The sequence below is a fragment of the Eschrichtius robustus genome, chromosome 5 (assembly GCF_028021215.1).
Source record: "Eschrichtius robustus isolate mEscRob2 chromosome 5, mEscRob2.pri, whole genome shotgun sequence".
Lineage (NCBI taxonomy): Eukaryota > Metazoa > Chordata > Mammalia > Artiodactyla > Eschrichtiidae > Eschrichtius > Eschrichtius robustus.
The window spans coordinates 66214171-66234007 of NC_090828.1; the positions used below are offsets into that span (position 1 = coordinate 66214171).

Consider the following 19837-nt stretch of genomic DNA (forward strand, 5'->3'; position numbering starts at 1 on the left):
TTTCATCAAAACTGGTTCTGTCACTGGCATATTATTTTGATTTTTTTTAATTTAATAGTGTTCAGTATAATGTTCTGCCTTTTGGGACATAACATAAGTGCATCCTGGTAGGAACAAAATAATTGTCAGTTTGAGAAGTAAGACCTGGGGATACATCCAGAATGCATTTGCATGGAGGTGACAGTTGAATCCATGGGAATATATAAAATCACTCAACTAATAATGGGATTTAGAGAGTCACTCATTTAGGGGGTTGGAGAGAAAGAGCCGGAGATGGTCAGAGAGGCAAGACATTGTAAATCAGAAAGTTTTCCATTATTCAAAAAAAAAAAAAGGGAAGAGAGTGTCTCATAAAATTATCCAGAAAGTTGAGGCTGGAGAAAGGCTATTGGAATGAACAAGGAGGATGAGTTGGTAACTTTTTGGAAGCAGTTTGTGTTAGGTGATGGAAATCAAAGCAAGATAGTGGTGGATAGCAAGTAAAAAGAGGAAGTGGGTGGCAGTCGATGCATGCTGAAAAATTTGAGAAATTTCCACCAGAAAGATGGTCACTTGAGGCAACGAATAAATTGAAAACCTTTTCAACGTAGGGTATAAGTAGCACGTTTGAAAGTGGAGAAAAATTATTCTCAGAGAAAAATACAGAGGGTCGAGTAAGTAGCTAGTTGCTGATGTTAACAGACAAGGGATAAACCACAGGTCAGCTTGTATTTGCATTAGAAAAATGGAGTGAAGCCTTACTGTGTGAGCCCTGAAGGGCAAATAGGAGGATGAATCTGAGTCCTGATATGTTGAAGTAAAGGTAGGCACATCTGAGGAAATGCATGTTAAATCATATCAATATTTTCCTTACTACAGGAGTGGAAATTGTCCTTTGAGAGTCAATCTTGAGAGCAGCAGATCTGAGAAGGTGTTGATTGCATTAAGGAAATGGGAGAGTTTGAAACAACTGCTATAAAGGTTATTCTACCAAGAAAATGAGAAGGGGATTACAATCATTTCTGAGACAGTAGCAGATACAACCAGATTGAACTTGACAAAGAGGTGACAGTAAAGGATTAGATCAGCAGGTTCCATAACTTTCTCCAACAATGCTTTGCTGCATGGCAACTGCAGAGTTATCTTTAAGAGGTCAAGAAAGGCAGGATAAAGTCCATTAAAAAAAATTATTTTGACTTAAGATGTAAATAAAAGAGATTATTGATAACACATCTAGCAAATAAAATAAAGGGCACTGAAATGTCTTGAGAAATAGAAAATGTGATGAAGTTAATTTTGATGGTAGAAACACATCTTCTTCGGGGTAGTTGCTATGAATAGCGATATGTAATATTTTGCTTCACATTAAAGCCAGCATCTCAGCAAGCTGACAGCACAGAAGGAGAAAGCAGAATACCTGAGAAGCCTTTGAGACACTACCCAGCATTCCAATTAACCAATCAGTATTCTGACACAGGAAGGAAGAATGTTAACACGTATCCAGGATCCCTGCGTCAGGCACTAGACTTTTTATACAAATTAGCACACATATTTACTATAACTTGGTAAGACAGGAAGTAACAAAGGACCTGGGGAAAATAAGTAACTTACAAAATGCTACATGCTAGTAAGTTTTGTCACAAATTTTTTAGTTCAAGTTGATTTGAAATATTCTGTTGTATAGCATCTCTTATTTTAATTTCTGTTGTATAGCAATCACCATGCTCACAGCTTTACAAAAATGAATGGAAGAATGCATGGGTAAATAATGAAACCGGCAATATAAAAAGTACTTTCTCATTTTACTTACTACTTCATCCTGAAAAATGCCTGGCTCTTCATGGATACCTCCTGCATTTCCCATTTCTCAAGGGGCCCTGGATGTCACTTAACCAGGAAGCCCTGAAGGAGGAAAGGAATCTTTCTGAAATAAATCCCAATTCAGAGATATAAACTAATATTGGCTTAAAGTGAATTGGGAGGTAAGGAGAAAATGTTTGTATTTGAATGGAGGATTAACTAATGGAATCATTTTAGGTATGTGGTAGACAACTTTAATGGAGAATCTTTAGGGGTGGGACTCCAATCCCTCACCTTGGCCCCAGCTCCTTTCAAATATGACGCCAACCACATTAAAAGACTAATGCACATCTGCATCAGTATACTTGGGTAGAGCTAGGTCAAATGAAGTAATCTATTTTTCATGGTCCTCTATTAACAGATAAATAAATACCCACAGGGATTACCGAGTCTTTTTATTTTATTTTTTTTTGGTTTCGAGCTTTAGATGATCAGCTTTTTGTACCATGTCCTAGCCCTTCAATCATTCTTGATTAAAGTAGTTTTGACTTCCACTTGCAACTTCAGGATTGACTTCTGTGTGGATTGATTCCTTAATGTTTCGGGTTATTCACACTAATTGACAAGAACTTATTTCTGCTACATTATAATCACTGCTTGGATTAAAAATCTAAATGACTCCTGATTTGACCTGGGTTCAGATTTTAACTTATATTTGAGTATAATTATCAATGCTTTGTTAAAAAAAGGACACTTAATAAACTAATGATAGAAATTAGGGCTTCATTTTCATGTGTGATGAATATATTAAGTGCTTTTGAATAGTTTTATGCAGTGCCTTTATTATAGATGAAAGTTTGTGTCTTTAAGAAAGAATAAATTACCAATTACCCTCTGCTGTGAGTATTAAGAGGACAGGTACAATGTCTTATTATCTTCATATCATTGGTGCCTTATAAGTTGCCCAAAATATCAGCAGCTCTTCCCACCATTTACTAAGAATTTACAATACACCAGAACTTAAAAGCTTCACAGACTTGAAGTGCTAGCTCTCAAGTTGTGAAATGGTAGATCAGGTATTTAGAATCCTATCTGTCCAGCTCCAACGCTTATACTCTTTAAGTACCTTAATTCTCTAATTTTATGTTCAATAAATTATTAAATAAGTGAGCAATATTAAAAAAAATTATTCAGACCTTGACATCTATGCATTTCCTAGTAGGATTTTAGACTTTGCTAAAGAGACTTATTCTGCTACCCAAAATTTCATAGGCATATCTATTTTTCCCACCTGTAATTAACTCCTGGTTGTTTATAAACCCAGACAATCCTAAAGAAGTTTTTAATGAAAATGAAAAATTGGTAATCTGAATTTAAAAATAGTAAACCAGTTCTTTTTTTTAAATTTCAAGTACAGGGTAACTTGATCTTGCCAAGTTGGGGCAGTAATATGATTTTCACATTAGCTCAGATGACCTCTGGTTCATGAAGTCCCCTGATTATTCTGACAGACATGTGACCATGCCCACTCTTTACTCTCATGCTCTGCCATTTGTATTTCTCTGTATGCTACCTGTCACATCTTGCCTTGTATTAGAGTTATTGTGTTCTTATCACTTTTCTAGGAAGCTCCTTGAATGCAAAACTCATGCCTCACTTATGTTCAAATTCCTTTCATTGCCTCTTATGCCATAGTTGCTCACTGCACAATTGTAGAGTATAATGGCTGAATGAATTTTAAAAAGCACAGTGTATTGAGATATAAGAAACCAATAGTTGTACTCAAAGGTGAGATATTAATTTTAAAACTAATTTTCAATGTAAAAGTGAACTTTATGGTAAATTATGTTTAGACATAACTGGTATAGTAAAAGGGACCAGGAATATAAAAGGGCATCTGAAAATAATAGATTCTGTTTGTTTTCTCGGGGGCTCTGCCACATACAAAAGCAAGATTACCCCTAGTTACATCTCCAATTTGGTGAAAAATATTTATTACCAGAAGCTCCCTTATAAACTTATATAGAATTCATAATCAACAACAAAAAGACCAAATCAGTGTCTTCTAGATAACACAAGGAATTTGTTTGCCAACCACAGAAAAATAAGACAAGGATTTGAGCTTGGTCTTTCTGATTTCCAAGCCAATTCCTTCGGTTGTTTTAATGTTTTGTTGTTATTGCTGTTTGTTTGTTTTGGGTTTCAAATTTTTCAACTAAATACCAGAGACATGGAAAATGTCATTCATTATGCAATGGTTACATAACATATTTCTTAAATGTTTGGTTCTATTCATATTATTTCAAAAAATTGCCATGGATAGTAGCAAGCAAGTCCTTTAATTTATGTTCTTTTATTTTAGCTGTTATTGGTATTAACATCTAAAATAGGAAAATCATACTGAGTAGTAGGATTCTTTCAACTCTAATATTCCTTAAATTTATGAAAATATTTTTGAAAACTCATATTTTGGAACATTTGCTACTAAACCTGACAATAGCCAAGAAGTATTAAAATTCTCTAAGTGATATGATAAAAATCAAGGATAGCTAGTTTCTATTTGGTTTGCATAAAATACAATGTAATGAAAGAAGGAAGTTGTATTTTAAAATATTTCCAGTGGCCACAAGTTATTGTTACTGATTTGGGTGTTGAAGGGATATGAAAAAGTGAAAACTGTATTTTGAAAGGTCTAAATAATACATGCTCATAAATGGCTCACTTCTTATTTTACTGAAGAAATGGACAATGGACTTGGAGTTCATTGGCCAACATGACGTGAATAGCTGCATCAATGGTATTGGAACCACATTGCTCGAGTCTGATGGCAGTGTTTCTTTAATATGACCCTACCACATGGAGAGGTAAATTGCAGATATTAATCTACTACATTGAAATTTTGGAGTCTCGATTCATACTGTTTTCTTTTTGCTCTTGCAGACTTTCATAGTGTTGAACAAAGGGAAAGCAATCTTCCGTTTCAATGCCACACCTGCTTTGTACATGCTCTCTCCTTTCAGTCCTCTCAGAAGAATATCTATTAAGATTTTAGTACACTCATATCCTTTTTAAAATGCTTACTTACAATGGTTCTTTAAAATGCAGTTTTTGTTATTTTTTTTGAAATATAGATTTTAGTCCTTTTGTACCTGAAAAGACTCTGGTTTACCAATCTCAATATAATTTGGTGTAGATCTGTGAGTAGATTGGGAGAATGGCAATTTTAGTATTTTAGGAAAAATTGCTTTTGTCTGTTACTACCTTGTTCAAAGAGATTTTTTTTAAGTCTATAGACGTGCTTAGAATTTTTTTCTAAGGAAATATTGTTAGCATTTCAACAAATGTCTTTATCAAATATTCAAAGTTCCTACCGTGGTCTTTTATCATATTCCTTGATTCTAAGCTACCGCATTCAGCATGCTTATCATGTGCACTATTCTGACGAATTGCATATTTATGACCATGAGTAACCCTCCAGATTGGACCAAGAATGTAGAGTAAGTGGGTTTAAGTACATTTTAATATAGTCTTAGTATGGTCATTTTTATCCTTTCCTTTTTATACCAGGAAGTTATTGCATCTATAAAAGTTGTGGTGTTTATCTTCCCATGTTACATAGTTGCTTTTCTTTCAATTATTTTTTTCTCCCCTACAATATTAACCTGCTAATATTAGAATAGAATAATACATGCTACAGTCTTTTCTAGAAAAAAGACCTTATCAGATACCCTGCTTTGTTCTTAGACATGTCACATATCTCTTGTCCTTGGGTATATTTCTGATAGGAACAATACAGGAATTTTCTAGGCAGATCTAATACCTGTGTTCTTAGTAATTTTTAAATACCTCTACTTTCTGAGAGTGTTTCTGATATGTACATTTTAAGATTTTCTGGAAAGCCCTTTACTGTAGTTTATTCTAATAGTTAGAATGGGTCCATAAACCAACGGCCATACTCCAATAGATGCCTTCCTTTGGTTAATCAGAAAAAATTAATTATAAAGATTCACATGGTATTGTATTCTTTTGGCACTTAATATCCCAATGGATTCTTGTGCCTAGGTACACTTTTACTGGAATATATACTTTTGAATCACTTGTAAAAATCCTTGCAAGAGGCTTCTGTGTAGGAGAATTCACCTTCCTTCGTGACCCTTGGAACTGGCTTGATTTTATTGTCATTGTTTTTGCGTAAGTACTTTCAGTTTTTTGAAATGCCAGACTCATGAAAGTCTCAGACGGCACAGTATTCCAGTAAGAACAGACTTTTGGGGTTTGACTTTTCCTGCATATAATGGTTGCATTTAAAGGATACTGTATGAAAGTTAGTCATCAAAAAAATATTAATATTTTTTCAGATAGAGCATTTTCTACTCAAAAGTGTATGACATCATTAAGATAGACAATCTTCCTCCATGCTCAGTACTTGGATAGATAATATATGTGGTGCCAGTTAGGGTCACACTTTTTCCAAGTTCTTATTTAAAATCTGGTAAAACCTGTAAGAAAAACAGAAAAAAACTCAGGCATTTATTATAAGTATGCTGCTCTTTTTTTTTATTAACCTATATTATTCAAAAGCTAATAAGTATATTAAAATATAGAAATAAATCTTTTTATAAGGGCTGTCACTGCATACTAAACCTAACATTAATGCATTGTGTATGCATTACATAGGCAACCACAGTTTATTTTCAAGGGAAAAGTATCACATTAAGATATAATTTTAATTTATTCATATTGCTGCTCTTTTCCTAAATACATTTGTCAGAAACATTTCTTTATTTTTTAAATCTCAAACCCAGATACAGTACTTTCCCTCTGTCATTTTGAATTGTAAAAGTAATACATGTTCATTGGAGGGATTTAGACAATACAGAAGGGTCTTGAGATTTCTAGTCTCCAATTCCCGCACACCTGCCCCACCTCTTTGTCCTTCAGGCTGGCTCTTTTTGTGGTCATATAAGACTGCTGTAGTGCCACCCACCACCTGCTAAGACAACACTGTGTCAAAGAAGGCTGCATCTTCTCAGGGGTCTCCTTTTTTAAATTTATGTGCCATAAACTTTACCATTTTTAAAGTATAAAATTCAGTGTTTTGTAGTATGTTCACAAAGTTGTGCAACCATCACCACTCTCTAATTCCAGAATATTTTCGTCACCCCAGAAAGCAGTCACTTCCATTCCCTTCTCCCCCCCAGTCCCTGGAAACCACTCAACTGTGTTCTGTCTCTGTGGATTTGCCTGTTCTAGACATTTCACATGAATGGAATCATGCAATATGTGACCTTTTTGTGTCTGGCTTCTTTTAATTAGCATACAGTTGTCAAGGTTTGCTGCTGATATTTTATAGAATATTAAATATCTATATTATCATAATATTGAAGTTTGGTAATTGAAGCATTTAATTGTTTATTTAGGCGTTTATGTGTTTGAAACCATTTTAATAATACGTTTGTATTTTGCTCACATCAAATGACTCAAATCAAATCAAATTAAATTAGTAATGATAGAAACAAAAGACTTGCAGAACTGTAAATTTAAATAAGAAGTTCCAAACGTAGGAAACACCTTGACTAAAGGCACAGGTAAGTATCATAGACTTTATCTAAATTCTGAATAACTCTGATTTAATTCTACAGGTATTTAACAGAATTTGTAAACCTAGGCAATGTTTCAGCTCTTCGAACTTTCAGAGTGTTGAGAGCTTTGAAAACTATTTCTGTAATCCCAGGTAAGAAGTAATTGGTGTGAAGCATTAGGCCACTCATAACTCCAACTATTTGGGAGTTGTTCTTTGTTTGTGTGTGTGTTGTTACCGTGTTTGTGTGTAAACTCCCCTATTACAGATATGTGACAGAGTTTGTGGACCTGGGCAATGTCTCAGCGTTGAGAACATTCAGAGTTCTCCGAGCTTTGAAAACAATTTCAGTCATTCCAGGTGAGAGTGGGGTTAAACACCGGGGCTGACTTTGATCTTTTGAAGGAAAAACAAGAAAAACTTTCTCTTATGCAATTTTAATTAAATTTGATCTCTTATGGTTTTCACAGTCATTATTAAAAGTCAGCCTTTGAGTTTAATCAGTTGCATGAGTCTTAGACGATGAAGATGGCCATTTGGTTCACATCTCAACTTGAAATTTTCCCTCCTGTCTAACAGTTCATTTTCCATTTTGCTTATCCAGGAATGAAAATTTCAATTTGTTTTATTGCTTTTCATATGGTTAAGAAAAGAGATGTAAAATATCAGCATGGGGAGGATTGCATGACATAATGTTTTTTTCTTTCCTCAACAAACCATTTCTTAACTGAAAATTAGTAAGTTGTCACTATGTGCTGCAATTCAGCCTCTTTTTTGTTTTGGTGTCATTATAAAGAGATGTTTTGTCTGACAAACATTCACTGAATTGACACTTTTTAAAAATTATTTTTTCAAGTGAGTGTGGATATGGTTTGAGCAACCAAATTATTCATTTTGACAGTTTGGTTATTCTCTTGAAATATTTTAAAGTTTTTAATCACTTGCTGTAATATACAGAAACAAAATATATAAAACAGCAAGTCCACCCTTTTGAGCTGGTAGACTTTTTTCCAACTAGGTTATTTAAGATCATTGATTTGATAAAATGCATGCATTTCTAGGAAAACTTGTGTTTTGTTTTCGTTTCTCATTCAGAGGCTTTATTTCATTTTGAACACCTATTTCTCCTCCCCGTATTCAGGCCTGAAGACCATCGTAGGGGCCCTGATCCAGTCTGTGAAGAAGCTTTCTGACGTCATGATCCTGACTGTGTTCTGTCTGAGCGTGTTTGCACTGATTGGGCTGCAGCTCTTTATGGGCAACCTGAAGCAAAAATGTGTGCGGACTCCACTTGAAAATAATGAAACAATAGAAAGCATATTGAATACTCTCGATGAAGAAGACTATGGAAGTAAGAATGCCCCTGTAGTTATTAATAGGTTGAAATAAGGCTAAGAGCATTGTTCTCTTCTGGCAATGAAATGTTGCTTTCATTTTAATTATTTCAAAATCACGCAAATGTAGAGAAAGTTGCTACAATGTGAATTTGGATCATGTTATATTTTCATAAATTTCCCTCAATCTAAGCTTTCTAGCGGTTCTGGTATTAAGAACATGGGATAGTTCCATAATTCTCAATTTCTGTAAGATAAAAAAGAATAAGTTTGCTCTAGAAAAATAAATTTAGCTATGAATTAATGATATTGACCATTAAATTTCATAAGTTATATATTTATATACTGTAGTTTTATTGAGTAATTTATACTTATGTTTATTTTATAGTATAATTTATTATATAGTAATATAATTATATTTTTACCCTTGTATTTTTCTTATAACATTGTACAGTCATGTTAATCATGTTATAATGATAATATTATCACATATTAAAATGTTTGTCTCAATAATATTTCTAAAGATTTGTATAAGCAGAACAGTTTATGCAGCTTTATCAGCACTATCCTCATACTATAACCAATGATGAGTTTTACAGCTCTTTCTAATGGCTTCCCTCAATCTAGCTAATGATCATCAAAGTTTAATTCATCAGAACTAGTTCTGTAGATACCATTTAAGACGATCTGTACACACAGTCTCAGAAGTCTACTTAATTCACAAGTGTATTTTAGAGTATCTTACAGAAAGCATAAACGTCATGTTTTCTAAATAGTTATCCCCTAACACAGTTTCTCTCACCAGAGCTGATGAGTTTGGGTGAGAATGAAATCTAGCAAGATTGTAATTTCTGTCTAACACCTGCAGTGTGTCTGTATGATGTTGCCCACGTGAACCCATAAACCTTAATAATTAGATCCAGAGGTAAGGTGGACATGCAAGTGCCTTTGATAGAAGGAGATCAGGGAATAAAGGTCAGGTGTTAATTCTCCTTAAATAATAAAGAGTCGTATACATCTTTTTTTTTTTTTTTTTTTTTACTTAATGTGTTTTTTCCTACTCACTGAGGAATATAAAGGCAAATAAAACCTAGCTAATATAGTGAAAGACTGTAAATAAAGAAAACTGAAGAAAAGGAAGCCTAAAACAAGAAAACTGAAGGTTTTCAAAGTAAAATTTTTAATGTATATTTTTTTTACTACCAGCATTTGATGAGGAATGTAGCATATTTTCCTTTCCTTTAATTTATTTTTTCAGCTTCTGATTTTTATTAATATGATCTTAAATTTTATTCCTAGTTTCCAAAGGATTTTATTTCTTAATTTATGTACCATGCAAGTTATAGAGCTTACAGGTAATTGCTGACATTTGTACTCTGTTTTATGAATCAGTTTACAGCACTTACTTAAACTTGACTTTTTTTTAACTAGGATCATTACCAGTCCTTTTATTCTGAATCTTGGTCTCATTCCTGAGTTCATGCTTTGAGTGATTTTTAACCTTCTGGAATTGCTTCAAGCAATTTTTTTCAAAAGGAGTAGAAAAAGCTCTTGGATTTTGCAGTGTATCTTCATATTGCATTTACACATGAGTGAATGACAGCTTAGCTAACAATGAAATTTTATACCACAATCTTCTCCCTCAACTCTATACATTATTCTTGATTTTCTTCTGAAATATAGTTTCACAGCAGAGATGATTGTGTTAAGTCCGAGTTTGGTTTCCCACCTGTCTTCTGTGTCATAGAAGCCCAGTCTCACTGCAATATTAATTCAAGTATTCATTTATCACATGGGTTTATTGAGTGCTTCCCTGAGCTAAGCATTGTACAAGTTTCCGGACCTGTAGCAGTGAGTATGATAACCTCAGCCCCTGCATCCACAGAGCTTATCTTCTAGGGTAAAAAGAGTAAAAGGAGGGGAACAGACCAATAAGAAATATTGCAAGTTATAACAAATGCTATGCAAAGAAAATAAATCTCAGGGGCTGAGATACCAACTAAATGAGAAGCCCTCTCTGAGGAGGTGGCATTTAAGCAGAGATCTAAAGGATAATAAGAAGCCATAAAATAGTGTAAGTGTAAATGGGGGCTGTTCCTTGAATTAGAAGGAAGAACTTGTGGGAAAGCCCTGAGACAAGAAAGAGTATCATGTGTTTAAGGAATGGGAAAATAGCAGTGTGGTTAGAGTTTAGCAAAGGAGAGGCAGAATGGCAACAGAGAAAGTTAGAGAAAAAGGCAGGGGTCACATCATGAAGAATGTCTTAGCCCATGGAAAGGAGTTTGGATTTTATTTTAAATGCAGTGGTTTTAATCACTTTACCATATGGGGAGCTGATTGGGTAAGAGTAGATGGTAGATTGGAATAAGGAAGACCAGTTAGGATGTTGTTTCTATCATTCCAAACAAGACAAGATTGTGGTTTCATCTAGAGTGGCAGCAGAAGGTGAAAAAGGTGAGTTCAAAATGTCACCTATAGAACTCGCTGATGAATTAGAGAGGAGAGAAGGGCTTGGGGATCTCGTCTAGGTTTCTGGCACAGTAACTGGATAGGTGGCAATGGGAAGTGAGGGAAGAGTGGGCAGGTTTGTAGGAGAAAGTCATTATTAACCAGTTAAAATTGAGATGTCATTGGGACATCCAAGTGGAGATAGAAAGTAGACAATTGGAGAGTTAAGCATAGAGATCAGAGGAACTGCCTAGTTTGGAGATATACGCTTCGAAGTAATCAGCAGAGGGAAAAGATATGTACACACATACACACATCCTTCTGAAAACCCTGATGTTTATAAGTAGGTAGAGAATGGGAAATCTGGTGTTTAAAGCAAATTTGGTGTTTAGAAGATGCTCATCTCTACAACCCTAATGTCTAGAAGGCAGGTAGAGAGGAGGACCCCAAAAAAGATGCAGTGAAAGAGTGGCCAGTAAAGCAAGAAGCAAAGGTATAAGTTGGAAAACCAAGAGAAAAATGTATGTTGAGAAAAAGGGAGTGCTTGTGTTGAATGATGCTGCAAGATCAAGGATTAAGATCAAGATCAAGGATGATGAGGATAGAGAAATGTATATTAACTTAAACAACATGGAAGTCATTAGAGACTTTCATGAGCAAATTCTAGTAGAGCGGTAGGAGCACAGGGTTGGACGAAGGTGGTGACGGGTGAATAAGATGTCAGGAAGAAGAGAAGACAGTATGTGTAGACAGTTCTTCCAAGAAATTTGGCTGTAAGGGAATCAGAATAACAGGGGCAATGGCCAACATTTTTTTAAAAGATGGATTTTGATAAGGATGTTTTTCTAGTTTTAGAAATGAATAAGTAGTAAAATATGGATTAATAATTCAGGAGAGTGGGGGAGGGCAAGTCCTTGAGAAAGTGGGAGAGCGAAGGGGAGAGACATCTCCACCATAGAAGCAGGAGGAAAGATGGGAAAGCAGACTCCAGCGTAATCAGAGGAGGATTAAGTCAAGCCCAGTGGCTTTTATTTCCACAGAAAAGTGCGAGATGGGATCATTGGCTGGGAGTGCAAAAGAGGAATTCTTCTCTTGGTATTACATTTTCCCTTTACATGTTAACCCTAAATTCTCTTGAGGCTAATTATCCTAATAATTTACTGTTTATTTGTTTGGGAATTATTTTCAAGTATTCTACAAGACCAGAGTAGTTCACTCTCGCTCATGGCTTCACCTTTCATCATTCGTGTATTGAATTGACTATGTTAGCCCTGCAACATGCCCGTACAGGCAGCTCTAGAGCCCACTTTTATAAATCAGCTCCTCAGTGATTGGTAAATGTGAACTGGTATTTCTTTAAAGGATAACGCTAAAGTAATCCTTCCATAATAAAAATATCTCAGAGGTTTATGTATAAAACATTGCATGATAACCTCCTCCATCGTCATTCTGCCATGCCTACCCTCCCTAAGGCACAGGATTTTTTGCAAAAATGAACACTGTGAGAGTTTTTACCCCAAACTAAGAGGCCTTATTGGTTTATTTGTGTCTTCTAAGATTTGTGTCTTCTACATAAGACCAAACGATGGCATATAAGTCAGTTAGTCATATCTGAAGTTGTCTAATAAGAGCTGCTGCTCTTTGAGCATTGATGTAGAACGTGTGGGTCACTGTGTTAAGTGTTTTACATGCAATGGCCTATTAGTACTAATTCAACAGCTCTACAAAGTAAGTGTTCTTATCCACATTTTACAGATGCAGAAGCTAAATCTTAAAGTGATAAAATAATTTACCTACATAGGAAGGGGTAGAAACAATATTCAAATCCAAGTACATCTGACTTCAAAGTCTTCGTTCTGCTGTTACTCCAGAGCCTCCTAGAAATTACGTCTTTATTTATTTTGACTTGAGCCAAATAGGAAGTTGGGCCCTTATTAAAAAAAATTCTTTTTGTCCTTTACACCTTTACTGTATACGTTTGGATCAGCCCCCTGTATTAAGAATAAGTCATTATAGTAAATAAAGGAAGAGTTATGAGTTCCTTTACACCTGAAAATGGGCACAAAGGGTACCATGAAAGGGGAAAATGTACATTTATTTCAGTTCTGTATCCTCAACATCCAGAACTTAGTAAGTCCTAAATAGATGTTGATTGATGAGTATACAATGAGAGAATTTCAGAAAATAAATTTCCTTCACTTATAGTGTTGCCTTGCCAACTGTACCCCTTCTGGAATACTTGGGGCTGAGCTGGGGGCTCTTTTCCTTCTCTTTCCCTCCCTTCCCTCCCCTTCCCCAGCTCCACTTTCTCTCTGGGTTAACTCATCGGGTCCCATGGCCTGACGATGACGCCCATCTTTGTATCTCCATTGTTGATACCTTCACTGACCTCAAGACTCATATCAATCCAGTCACTTACTTGACAAATATAATTTAATACCTAATAATCATCTCACGTGGAGCACAGCTAAAACGGAGCTCCTGGTTGTCCTTCAGGCCATTCCTTGCCCCACTCGTCCTTATCCCAGTAACTGGTACCACTCTTGACCAGTAGATCCATCCTTGTGTCTCTTCTCTTCCACACACCCCACATGCACTCCGTCAACACATCCCGTCCACTTGATTCTATCCCCTTCTCTCCGTATTCATGGCTACTCTCTGAATCGTAGCCATGTCACCTGTCACTGTAGTCACTTAGCTTGTGTCCCTGCTTCCACACTTGCCCTCCTATAGCCCATAGTCCACAGAGCAGCCACAGCAACATTCAAAAATGTTAATTATTGTCTCACATCTCTACTTCCTACTTCTATTACTTCCTATCATACTTACAATCCAAACTCCTTTCCATGGCATGCAAAGCCTTGCTACGTGGCCCCGGCCCACCTCTGACACCACAATCCTCCCCACTCACTGCACTATAACTGGGCTGGCCATTTTGCTTTTTTGTTTCCATATACCAACTTCACTTCTACCTTGGGGTTTTGCTCTTTGCTCTTGACTCTGTCAAGATGTCTCACGAGGGTCCTCGAATGGCTGGCTTCTCTGTAGCATTTAGGTTCCAGCTCGAATGTCATCTCTTTAGAAAGGACTTCCCTGACCACATTTGGTCACATTGTCTTAATTTATTTTCTTTAGGGCATTTATCCCTATGAGAAAATACCTTGTATATTTACTTATTTACTTGTTCAGTGTCTTTCTCCATCCCCAACCTCCACCCTTACCTAAACATAAAGAAAGCTTCATAAAATTGATTATCTTATTTATCATGTTTGTCATCGTATTCACTGCCTCGCCCGTAAGAGGTTATCAACAAATATTTGAAGGAGAATATATAAGGATACAATAAATAAATGAATGCCTATTGCCTGGCACTGGGCCTGAATATGTTTGTAAATGTGTCTATATTAATTAACTGACCTGCTGTGTCACTCTTAAAGCTTACACTCCATAATGTTATATTGTTCAATTTCTTCCTAAACAGAATATTTTTATTACTTGGAGGGATCCAAAGATGCTCTCCTTTGTGGTTTCAGCACCGATTCAGGGTATGTAATATTTGTTTTCAGTTTAGTCCAAAGGCTGGGGGAAAAAAGGAAAATCAAACTCAATCAGTTTGCTAATAAGAACCTTTGATTCTATATTATTTTCATATATTTCATGGCATTTTTGGACTCATTCTGTCCCACAGTGAGTCCAAACTTTAAAACTTTCATGGTTAATGCATACCATGCATTTGAAAGCAATACTTTGAGGTAGTGCTTGAATTAAAACAAGATACAAATCATATACATCCTAAGAAAGTAGAAAAAAATTACTTCCAGAAAACCCCACCAAAAGTTGGTTGGATAGTTTCCAACCTTTCTTCTTTCTGGGAAGAAGAGTGACAAAATCAACTTTTCTTTCCATCCCCAAATTATACTCATTCTCCCATCAAGTATGGTTCATAGGTGACAGAATGCAGTGACAGTTTGGCCACTCTAAACAAAAGGATCCCATGGACTGGGGTAAAGATATTTTAAGAATGTCGTATTTATGTAAGTACCCATTTTGCTCTTTCTCGCACACACCGACTTTCTCCCCCCTGCCCAGGGGCTCTGTGTACACTGGGAACATAAAAATAGACAAGATAAGGTTGCTGCTCCTAAAGACACCTCAGAACACTGTGTTTATTTGACATCATGGATACCAATCCACTAATTTTAAAAAGAAAAAAAGTCTTAAACTAGAAATCTCTATGCACTTACACAATTGCTATCTGTTGACTGTTCTTGATTCTAATTCACCCCAAGAATAATTTGGGGAGACACAGTTTTATTAGAGGCCTATATATCAATCTTTATGGGCACAAGAACTACTTTATGACATCTGGTGAAAGTTTCCAAGTCTTAATGATTGATGATGATGATACTAATAGCAGCTACCATTTATTAAATGCTTTCTATGTGCAGGAACTAGGCTAGGTAATTTGCACACATTATCTTCTTTAAACTTAATAACAGTCTTAACCTTTGGAGGTAGGTATTATTATCTTGTCTCACAGAAAGAAGGAACTGGGCCTTGGAGAATTTAAGTAATTTGACAAAGTCAACAACTAGTAAAAAGTAAGGATGGGATTGAAACCCAGTTCTTGCTGGCTCCAAATAATGTGTTCTTTATCATTATTCAATATTGTCCCCCTGGAAAGGAAACCTTGAATTTCCGACTTCTCTGTAGTACCCTTTAGCTTGCATCCTGAAGGTACTCTGACTTATGATATCCTTTTTCACATGTAGTCAGTGTCCAGAAGGGTACACCTGTGTGAAGGTTGGCAGGAACCCTGATTATGGCTACACGAGCTTCGATACTTTCAGTTGGGCCTTCTTAGCCTTGTTTCGGCTAATGACCCAGGACTACTGGGAAAACCTTTACCAACAGGTGAGTGCCAAGAGAAACATTCATTGCATTCATTGCACAAAAATCTGATGTATGTTCCTTACCAGCTTTATATATGAGATGTTTTATTCAATTTATAATGGAGAAAACTCTATCGTCTTAGTACTAAAATTAGACATGTTCTATTTCCAGCACTATTAGAATGGATAGTTCTTAAATCATGAATTATTTTCTTACTCTTCTGGGGTTTTGGATCTCTAGATCTCTTTCCCCCTTTCTGAATATAGCATCCCACGGGGTCCTAGGTAAATAGCAAGAAATATACTGTAATGTTCTCTCACAGCACTCCTACACACGCTATGCTTTCCACACTTGCCTCCCTGTCTGCAGTGCCCTAAACACCAGGCTCTCCTTTGCTCACTGTTCTTTATTTTGTGCACTCCCATGTACAGTTGTTCTGGACTGAATAGTATCTCCCCCAAATTCATATGTTGAAGTCCTAACTCCCAGTACCTTAGAATGACTATATTTAGAGTTAAGGCCTTTAAAGAGGTAACTAAGTTAAAATGAGGCCATTAGGGTGGGTCCTAAACCAATCTGATGTCCTTATAAGAAGGAAACATTAGGACATGAGTAGCGATACACACACAGAGAGAGAAAATACCTTGTGAGGACTCAGTGAGAAGGTAGCCATCCACAAGCCAAGGGGAGAGACCGCAGGAGAAACCAAACCTGCCAATACTTTGATCTTGGACTTCAATCCTCTAGGACTGAGAAAATAAATTTCTGTTGTTTAAGTTACCCAATTTATAGCATTTTGTTATGGCAGCCTGAGCAAACTAATATGAGAATGGAAGACTCAATTCACGTCTCTGAGTTTTTCTCTCTCAACTCACTTGTTCCTTCTTCTATACTTCCATGCCCTTTGACTGTTCTTCAGTTTATAGCATCCATCTCTTGTACTGGAATTCTTCATTCATGTGACCATCTCCTCTCTAACTTACATGTGATCCTCTTGGGATTGTGGCTCTATCTTTTCACCTGTATGTTATCAGTACCCAACCCCAAGAGGAAGGAGACCAAAAATGATTATTCTATATTATAAAAAATAATGACTCACTTCTCAAATTGCTACGGATTCTTCTTTTGGCCTGTTTTATGTCTAATTTCTGAGAATATTATAAATGAATGTAGAAATTATATAAAAATCTTACTTCACGGGAAAAAAAAGAAATACAAATGACTTTTTAAGTATGCAAAAAGATACTCACCTTTACTGCAAATTAAAACTGGAGTGACATATAACTTTTCACCTGACGGATCACCAAAATCAAAAAGTTGATCAAAAGAGGGATACTGTCTGACTAGATGTGGGGAGGTAGACTTTCTCACACATTTCTGGGAACCACTGGAGAAGATATCATGGCAATTTCTATGAAAATTAAAATGAATATACCTGTTGACCTAAGAATTCCACTACAAAGAATTTATCCAAAAGAAGAAATCAGTAACAACAGTAACTGATAGAAAAGGCAATTGAGTTACCAGGCATCAGAGATAGAATAAAGAGACTTATTTTTCATTTAATATCTGTTTGTACCATTTGAATTTTTTACCATGTATTACATTTAAAAATTTTTAATAAATGTTAATTAAAAATACATAAAAGATGAATGCATAAGTTCATATAATAAGGCTATCTACCTTGTGTTAACATAATCATTAATATTTCTTAAAGATACAATTTTATCAGTAAATGATACTATGGAAATTATCTAGTCCTATAATTTGAAAATGAGTAAAGCAGCTAGTTTTTGAGTAATTTTCAGATTAGGGGAGAAAAAATCCAGGGTTATTATTATGCTTACTAATAGTCAAGAATCATACTTAATTTTGGTACAAGCTTAATTAATTGCTATATCTTTTGTACTGAAAAAGTGTGTATTTTCATACTGATTGTTTTCGATGAAGATACAATTTTATTCCTTTATATTTTTGATAACATGAGAGTATACAGAACTGTATGATTTACATACCTAATATGCCATTCAAGTTGAAATGATTTAACAGAAAAACCCTTTGTGTTATTAAAATAATAATTTCCATTTTTCCCTAGACACTGCGTGCTGCTGGGAAAACCTACATGATCTTCTTTGTTGTGGTGATTTTCCTGGGATCATTTTATCTAATAAACTTGATCCTGGCTGTGGTTGCCATGGCCTATGAAGAACAGAACCAGGCAAACATCGAAGAAGCTAGGCAGAAAGAGTTAGAATTTCAACAGATGTTAGATCGACTTAAAAAAGAGCAAGAGGAAGCTGAGGTATTGTTATTTGATTTAAACTTCTTCCTAGAAGTAGAAAAGCAGAGGAAACAGCAGAAGCCCTGTGGCCTATGCTCAGCCTTCCCCGGGGAGATTTTCCTTCCTGGTTTCCTTTCATTTTTATAAATGAAAACTGAATTTTCATTCTGGTGTGGTCAAAGGAAGCAATTCTGGATTGAGTTAGAACTGACATCTGCCCCATTCCACCTTCCCACATAATCAGCTCACTCCAGCACGGAGAATGTTCTAATCTCTTCCTCCTAAACCTGTTACTCACAATTCCTCTGTGTGTATGGCATTATGCAAAGTCCCAAAATATATATGTTGTATTTCCCCATTGTACACAAATGTATATGTTGTATTTCCCCATTGTACACAAATGTTTAGGGAAAATTATTTGATGTTAAAGTTAGATACTCTGTGAGGTAGAAAGCAAAATGTTCATCAGTTTTGGTTAGTGTTGCAAGGATTTTAAGATAACGTATGAGATGTTAAGAAAATCATACTTATGATTGTGGCCACTTTAGGTTAAGTCACAAATTCTTGAGGATTTCTCCTTACTCCTTCCTCCAAAGGGGTACTTCAGTGGAAAAGTTTGAGGAGGCTTGTACTAAGAGAACCAAAATTTCAAATATTCCACACGTGTTTGACCTAGCAAATCTCTTCAAGCAACCTAACCTATTTGGGGGAGGGTAATAATCTGTGATGCGGAGAAACTTTGAAGCAGAAAGATGTTCAGGACAGTATTTTAATAATATTAAAAATAAGAAAGCATTTATATTTCCAAAAATTAGAAAATGGTTAAGAAGACTATGATATGTTTGTGTCGTGGAGTATTATTCGGCCATAAAATGATGTGTTTTAATAATATTATGACAGGAAAAGGTGTTAATATAACAATATATTAAGTTGTAGAATACAAAATAGAATATAGGATACAAACAATTTAAAAATTATATATATAAAGAGTGGAAGAAATGTTAACACCAATTATTGCTGGGATGTAGGTTTCTGACTGATTTTTGTTTTTTATTCACAATATCTTTATTTTCCAAATTTTTACAAGGATCGTTTTATTTTAATAATAAAAATTTAATTTTTATAAAAGGGGTAGCACTAGGCTATCCCAGGAATTTCCTAGAGAACCCCTAAAAGGCTCTTTCATTTTCTTGAGATATTATTCTGTAATAATTTATTTTATTTGCAAATAATTCATTCTTCATTAAAGTATAGCGGTACCTGAATTTATTGATAATATTGAGTTAATTACCCGAACAAGATATACAAATGAATTATCACATGGTTTATGTGTTTTATGACCCAGAATTACCTAAAATTAAAACTTTTACATATACAATTTAAAATTCCACATATACTACTTAAATTGCTTTACTATATAGTAATAGTATGTAATAGTTTAATTCCAAGGCACAGTATGGCTTTATTACAATGCAGGAAAAGCAATAAACATATATTTTGTAAGCTCTCTATTCAGAGTGC

The 19837-nt window shown here is 35.2% G+C and overlaps 1 protein-coding gene across 1 annotated transcript in view; it reads left to right on the plus strand.

Moving 5' to 3' along the window:
• The window catches only part of SCN9A (sodium voltage-gated channel alpha subunit 9), a 150089-nt gene that overhangs the window by 64402 nt on the left and 65850 nt on the right, over positions 1 to 19837 (plus strand). The window contains exons 3-10 of the mRNA XM_068544959.1: positions 4720 to 4838; positions 5187 to 5276; positions 5842 to 5970; positions 7422 to 7513; positions 8502 to 8711; positions 14624 to 14687; positions 15915 to 16056; positions 18131 to 18337. Of these exons, the coding sequence (XP_068401060.1) occupies positions 4720 to 4838; positions 5187 to 5276; positions 5842 to 5970; positions 7422 to 7513; positions 8502 to 8711; positions 14624 to 14687; positions 15915 to 16056; positions 18131 to 18337 (1053 nt within the window). The remainder of the gene's footprint in view (positions 1 to 4719; positions 4839 to 5186; positions 5277 to 5841; positions 5971 to 7421; positions 7514 to 8501; positions 8712 to 14623; positions 14688 to 15914; positions 16057 to 18130; positions 18338 to 19837) is intronic.